The 7,161-nt window shown below is 34.8% G+C and overlaps 1 protein-coding gene across 2 annotated transcripts; it reads right to left on the bottom strand.

Annotated features, from left to right (window-relative positions):
• Positions 1–376: 376 nt before the first annotated feature.
• LOC112763523 (cyanate hydratase) lies at positions 377–6,278 on the bottom strand. Of its 2 annotated transcripts, none has more exons than XM_025809174.2 (5): positions 6,063–6,230; positions 5,700–5,973; positions 4,884–4,955; positions 3,358–3,466; positions 377–987 (listed from the first exon to the last, which is right to left on the bottom strand). In XM_025809174.2, the coding sequence occupies exons 2-5, from the start codon at positions 5,969–5,971 to the stop codon at positions 964–966; spliced, it is 477 nt and encodes a 158-aa protein (XP_025664959.1). In that variant the 5' UTR covers positions 5,972–5,973; positions 6,063–6,230; the 3' UTR covers positions 377–963. The 2 variants fall into 2 exon arrangements, with proteins under 2 accessions (XP_025664959.1, XP_025664958.1); XM_025809173.3 differs by lacking the exon at positions 377–987 and adding an exon at positions 2,550–2,888 and having other exon boundaries at positions 6,063–6,278.
• Between the last annotated feature and the right edge of the window lie 883 nt (positions 6,279–7,161).

Here is a 7,161-nt window from a genome sequence, read left to right on the forward strand (position 1 = left end):
CCAGCTTCGCCTGACCTGCCCTCAACGAGCTGGCTTGTACCCAAGAAGTCCCGGTTAGAGGTCCCTGCAGTGTCTCTCGAGGTGAAGGAGAGGCTTGGGGCTTTGGGAGCTCAAAACAAGGCGTCTCAAGCTTTAAGAGAATTCATCTTGAATGGTGATGATGACGATAATTAAGATGATGACAGTGATGAAGACGATGATGATGTTGAGTTGGAAGAATATGAGGGGTTCTTTTAGAGAGAGAGAGAGAGAGAGAGAGCATGAGTTAGAGGTCACCGTCAATGAAGGGTTGAAGATAAAGAAGTGGTGGCAATAGAAGATTGTGAAGGTTTGGAATTTGAGAAAGAAAATATACGTGTGGAATTGATGATAAATATAAAGGGTGGAAGTAGTTTGAGAATTTTATTAAAAAATCAACAAAAAATTAGGGTTTAGATGTTTTTGTCACACAGAACCTAAGTTTCATGAGTACAACGTTAGTTTTCTTATTTGATAGGTACTTTTGTCAGCGTTCATACAAGAGGTTGGATGCCTCTTTGATATGGATTGGGAGAAGGGTCTTTCTCTAAGGCCGTTAACTAGTCCCATGATTTCTGTGCAATCTCTTGGCCTAGATCCTTTAGCTCGATGAACTTCCGAGCTTTTCTTGGGCCTCTCTGGGTTCGGCTGACGTGTGTCTCTAGCAACACCTTTTTCTTTATCAGCTCGGGGTGGTATGATTAATGCTCGTTCGGCATTGTATTGTTCTTCTTCTCGGACTTCGGAATTAGAAGTTGTGTGTCCATCTTTTGGAATATCGTTCGCCATCATACGGTCTTGATTACCAGGTCCCCGGCAACGGCACCAATGTTTCGAGTGTTAACTGAAATGGATGGATTTTTTTTTTGTCTGAACATGAGGTTCAGACTTTTTTTAGGGTAGCGTCCGATGTCTGCTGGGTCGAGGTGTCACTGTCCAAGTTCTTCATGAGGAGGTGGAGGGTGGTACCTGCAAAGGACTCCAATGCTTAAGTTAGCAAGGGTTTTAGACAGGTTTTTAGTAGATTGAAATTCGAAGAATACCTGAGAATGTCAGAATATTTATAAGTATAAATGTAAAGTCAATAACCACTTTTTAAGTAGTTCCACCTTTGATGATGGATTAGTTATTCTCTTTTAGTAAGGAGGTTGTTAGGATCTCCCTTTTAGATAGATAGAAGAGATAGTAGGGGTTAGTTATTTATTTAGATAAATAAGGTTGAACTCATGCCATTACGACCGACCTCTGTGAAGTCAGGTAAATATCTGCCTAACTAATGTCTGTAGATTGAGCTTTATTTATTTTGAATTTGACTAGGTAATGAACCAGGATATAAACAATTATTTTTTTTTCATTTTATATATAAACACATAATTTATAACAAATATAACTTCAAGAGTTTTCTTGCTTAGACATTGTATCCAACAAGCCACATTTTTATTATTCATAAATTTTTATAGATTTTGATGTTAATATCTTACATAAATTACGGTGTATTTGGTAGCCACATTTGAAGGAAAAAAGCACATTAAAGCTTCTTAAAAGTTTTAATTTTTTATTTGACTAATTTTCTTCTCTACAAACGCAGAAGTGATTTTGTTCATAAAACCACGTTTACAAAAAGTAATAATTTCTAACTTCTCCGTTGCACTAACATGCTTTTAGCCACTATCTTCAACATTTATTTTTTTTTTTTACCAACTTTATCTTTTATACATGTTATTGTATTATTTATAAAATTCTTATTATTTCTCACTATATGAACTCTTTTTCTATTATTTATTATTTATATTTTTTATTAATTTTTTTATTTGACATTATATATTTTTATAGTTATAATTTTTGTGTATTATGTTTATTATTATCTTTTTATAATAGAATTTATTAATCCCATTAGATAAAATAAATTAAAAAAAATTAACCATAAATAATAATAATAATAGTTAAAAATTATAACGTACTAAAAAAGAGTACTAAGAGTATTAAAAATATACTATATAAAAAACATATAAGAAAAAAGTATAAAAAAAATTAAACATTATATTATAATGTCATGTCCTTTTAAGTAATTATCTATCTAACAGTGATTTTAACTAATATTATCCAAACAATATTTATTTTATCAAAATCAATTTGGTAAAAAATTGCCAAACATAAATCATGTTGACACAAACTTACTTCTACCCAAAATCAAATCTATAAAATCAATTTTATTCAAACTGGAGTTTGACAAACCACAATCCAAACACACACTCGGTAGTTCACAGTTTCACACGTCTCCAACTACTACTTTTATTTTTCATAAATTTTGTACTTGAGAAAACCTATTCGTAAATGTAATTAACAAATTACCGATGAACATACCTAGGTTTTTAACACCAAACTTCAGACATTTTTTTCTATTAAAAGATGCCATACTTTACAATGCTGGACGGAATAAGGATGAACATTTTTAAGTTTCCTTGGCTTCAATAAAAGCTTATTTACTGTTAAAAGACTTAAGATTTAAGAATTAAGATACAAACGCCATGAATCCCAAAAGCCATACACGGCCAAGATTGGCTAGTCTAAAAACTTGTACATTATTTTATTTTGGGTCAAGCTAGAGACACACCCAAAATTGTTTAGGACATACCTTTATTCTGGCTTTAACACACATAATATATTAAGAACAAAATATGTATTTTTAGCAATTTTCAGTATATATAAGCCACACAAACAAGACAACAGCGAACAAAAACATCATGCAGTAATACAAAACACAGGCAGAGAAGAATCTGTCTGTGCGGAAAGATTTTGGTATCGTTGCCGCATCGCGGCACTCATTAATTTCTGTGTGGCGTTTGTCTTGAAACCATGTGCTCTGATTTCTGCTCAGAATGGAAAAGTTTGGACATAAATATAGCTTAAGCAAAGAAAAACAATATTCATAGTTCAAAACTAGAAAATCTTCATGACGAATATACACAACCGGAACTAGAGTAGACTTTAATAGGATAAACATGATTATGCAGTTCAAAGAAATCAACTTGATCAGAACAATGTAGCTGGCCCACAAAAGGAATTAACGCTCAGTTATTTTGTGGCTTCAAAACCTACTAAGGAAGTAAGGATGTTCATAACAGCCAAGTCAATTCGACTGTAAAGTTAGCAAAGTGAGACACTCTTGAGGCTGCAGAATTATAGAAATTTTCTGCTATCCCTGCTTTTACATGGTATTAGCATTATTTTCCTACTTTTTTTTGTTTAATTTTATTTATTTATATTTTTCCGTTGTGTGGATCATTGTTCCATGCAGCTAAATCTCGCAAGAGAAAAAAGACATAAGATGCAACTGACCTGCTCCGAATATGGCAAATATTTTCCATCAAATGTCACGACCACACGATCTTTCCCATCTACTCCTTTGACTTTGTCAACTGAGCAGTAGAAATCTATTGCTGACATGCTGAAAATGAAAATTAACAAAAACTATTTGTTAGGCAGGGAAATCTTCAAAAATAAAATGTTCAGTTTGCTTTCCACAAGAATTTTATTATTGGCTGAGATCTTAAGCATGTTTAAGTGAAAATGTTGCATTATAGATTGGACAATGGAGATAGTATAGACTAAAGAAGGATGAAAGGTGATAATAATGTATGTCATAAAACTGCGAGTGGTAAACTTTCAATCTCCAAAGAAAGAACTTCAAATTTCTTGACTTCCGACTTTGCTCCTTCAATTTTAACTTGCACTTTGATAACGATAAGATAGCCTTTCTTGTCACAGGAAGGGTGCAGGAAGATATGTTTAAGAACATATGAATGGACATCCAGAACAAAACAATAACCTGATATTCTAGGAGAAAGAGACAATGTATCTGTGTGGTTGAGCCTTGTGAGGTTTAGCTCCCTCGTCCGAAAATCATTCATAAGCATCGGGTTGTAACATGCATAAGATCAAGGTTTCAATAACAGAGTCGTTAACCAGGACTCAGTTTCAGAAAAACCAGAATGTCTCTTGGTGTCTTGTCTGAAATCCTCCTGACAAGACATTATTAATAAACACAATTCATTAAACCTTCTTACAATACAATATTCCCCTTGGCTTCAGAATACAGGATCTCTGGATCTTTTGGTTTTACCATCCAAAAGGTTTTGGAAATGATTCATTCATTGAGATTTATGACATTGATAATCACTCAGATATTTCTTCTCCAGAAACACAGGTGCCTCTGGTGGTTCCAAAGAAGACAAAAGCATCAAATATGATACCTAAAGACTGGTTAGCAACTACATAAAAAGTATAAAATCCTGCATTGGTATTATATAAAGAATCCTAAAATTCCAAAATCCTGATTTCAGAGTATATTACATCAGCACTTTGAATTATTAATTTAAATCATCAGTTAACAATGATTAATAATTTGGACGCTTCACATTGAAAACAAGGATAGAAAAATGTCCCAACCCTGATTGAAAATGGCATAACCACAAGCATATGAATATCAATACATAATGTATTATCAGTTGAATATTCTCTCTAACATAGAAACCATGTTTCAATAAGCCTCAACATATTTAGCGCACATTTTTATTTGTAACTTAAGAATATATATAACATACATAGCCTATTGCACTATAAGAAAATCAAAATTGATTTCAGCGGCAAGAGTTAGTTTCAATTTTCAATAAGGACCAGTCTTGACAATAATTTAGAGAATTCCTTAGACCTAATATCCTCTTTTTAAACAATAAGCTGTAAAATTGAATGGCGTAGCATATATGACACTGCGGCATAGCATTATCAATATAAAAAAGCATCACAAAAAGAATATAATTTGATCAAGCAAGAGAAATTTATAAAAATAAAAATTCAAAACTTACATCCCATCACCAAACTCTTCATTGATTATTTCTTTAATGCTCTCCCCAAAATGCATAACAGCTTCATTCAACCTATGAAAGAGAATATCAGTAACCCGACAAATTAAGCATCCAAAAACTGCAAGTCATATGATGCATCATGCATAATACATTCCTAATATTAGAATCCAAAAAAGCGAGTAACACAGGTCCACAAAGTACATGTAAACCACTTTGGAATGAAGTATGTCACATTCCTTGACTGAACAGAAGCATTTTCAAAAGCTGAAGCAGGTACTATATCTTTACAAACCTTATATTAGCTCATATATAATTGAATGCCACTGCCTCCATTCCCCTTTTATCAGTCACTAATCTGGTACATTCTTGAATTAATTTATCTGAATTTATATTCGGGTACACTGGTCCAAGAATTACCAAATTTCGTTCTGACAAATAAAAGAGAACGAAGACAATAGCATTAATCCTTATCCATTCTCAGTCTAAAAGGGTTTTTGACTATCGACACATTATTAGCAACTAAAATGTATGCAGAGAATATGTTGGCTAAAAAACAAAAATACAAGTATAAATCCTCAGACACTGATAAATGGTTTCAATTCTACACCATGTTTCATAATTAATTCATTTTTTGAACTTAAACCAAGCCTGAAATGTCTAGAGTGAAATTGAAAAAGCTTAAACTTTGAGAGGATAATTATACCATAATCACAGCCTCATGTTCGAGTTAAAATTCAACTACAGAATATCCACATGCACCAAAATGATTAAAATTAGAATTTACAGCACTCAAATGTGAGGAGCAAGAAGAAGAACCTATATACAGTGGGTTCTTGGATGAGGTGAGGGTCATAAGACCTCAAGGGGGGCCTCATCATCTCTTCCAAAAGATCATCGGTCAGGTCAGGGAGGGCTGCCCGGAGCTTAGGGGCAGTTTGGGGTTTGAGCTGAGCTTGTCTTTTGAGGAGCTGGGCAACATAGACGTTGGTCAGTCCGGTTTCCTCCGCTAACTGACTGTACGACTTGCCGTTCTTCTGCTTCACAGCTTGGAGCTTTTTCACTACGCTCGCTTTGCTATTATCCTCCATACCTAAAGTTGATTAACAAATAATGGTTCAATAAGAAATAGTGTGTTGAGCAGTGGTCAGATTGTGGTAGACTATGAAATTGATGGTCTACCTAGGGCTGTCAGACAGTGTCGGATGGCGGTGGTCCGTAAGAAGAAAAAGAAGAGTCACGAATGCAGCGCAGCAGCGGACGAGTTGACGTGCGGAGCAGCGGTGCGGGTGCTCCAGAGTCCAACTCCACCAACCGTCTTATTCTAAAAGTTTCAAAAACCGACCGGTCATTAAATGGTTCTAAAATATTTGTATGTAAATTGGAGTTAAGTCCACTTTGGTCCTGAGATTGACGAGTTGCACTTATTTAGTCATTGAGATCTCAATTGTACTAAATTAGTCTTTTAGATTTGAAAAAATGCACCACATTAGTCCTTCTCCTAATTTTCGTCACCGAAGCACTAACGCCGTCAGTAACGTGGCCATTTCTTGCCACGCTGGACCCAGCAACATGGCAATAAATTTGATTAGCTCCAATTTAGTCCTTGTCCCCTTTTATAACCAAGATTTCTGTCCTAACTTCTTCTTCTTCTTCTTTTATCCACTTTTCCTAGTTCTTCGTCTTCTTTCTCGCTGTGCAACTTTCTGGGTTTAGGATCATGAGTGCAAGTGGGAGCCACAATTCCATGCGGTCAAGCAGAAGGATCTCCAGAGGAACCAATAGAGCATCGAGTGTTCCAGAGTGGTGTGGGTGGGGATGCCGCCCTGTTCTCCGGTGGTCCACAACAGAGGCTAACCTTAACAAGCCATTCTTTGGGTGTCCTAACTACAATGTCAGTGGAAAAAGGTGGTGTGGTTTGTTTGTTTGGGCTGACATTGGAGAAGAAGACATCGATAAAAGGGTGACTGCTACCGAGAATGTTGATGAACTGAGGGTCAATTTGGCCTGGAGAATTGGAAAGTTAGAAGTTGAAGTTAGGACCCACAAATTGTACATATTATTGTTGGCTCTGTTTATAATATTTGTTGCTGTTTTCATGTTGTTATTTAAGGTTTGAGGATGATTATGTTTTAATGTGATTAGGGTTATTGTAAAGTAGACAAAAGAAAAAGTGTCATTGTGAATTGTTTGAAGTTGGTAGTCTTGCTCTAAATATAAACCAAGAACTCTATTTTTGTCATCTAACAAAATGATGGAAAAAATATTGTAAAGAAGAACC

Source organism: Arachis hypogaea, chromosome 17 (assembly GCF_003086295.3).
Source record: "Arachis hypogaea cultivar Tifrunner chromosome 17, arahy.Tifrunner.gnm2.J5K5, whole genome shotgun sequence".
In the NCBI taxonomy this organism is placed as follows: domain Eukaryota; kingdom Viridiplantae; phylum Streptophyta; class Magnoliopsida; order Fabales; family Fabaceae; genus Arachis; species Arachis hypogaea.

Coding starts and splice junctions, on each gene's coding strand:
- LOC112763523 (XM_025809173.3), bottom strand. CDS start 5,971: ATGGAGGATAATAGCAAAGCGAGCGTAGTGAAAAAGCTCCAAGCTGTG. Junction 4,956..5,699: donor CAAGAACCCACTGTATATAG/GTTCTTCTTCTT, acceptor TCTCTTTCATAG/GTTGAATGAAGCTGTTATGC. Junction 2,889..3,357: donor ATTTGCCATATTCGGAGCAG/GTCAGTTGCATC, acceptor CATTCTGAGCAG/AAATCAGAGCACATGGTTTC.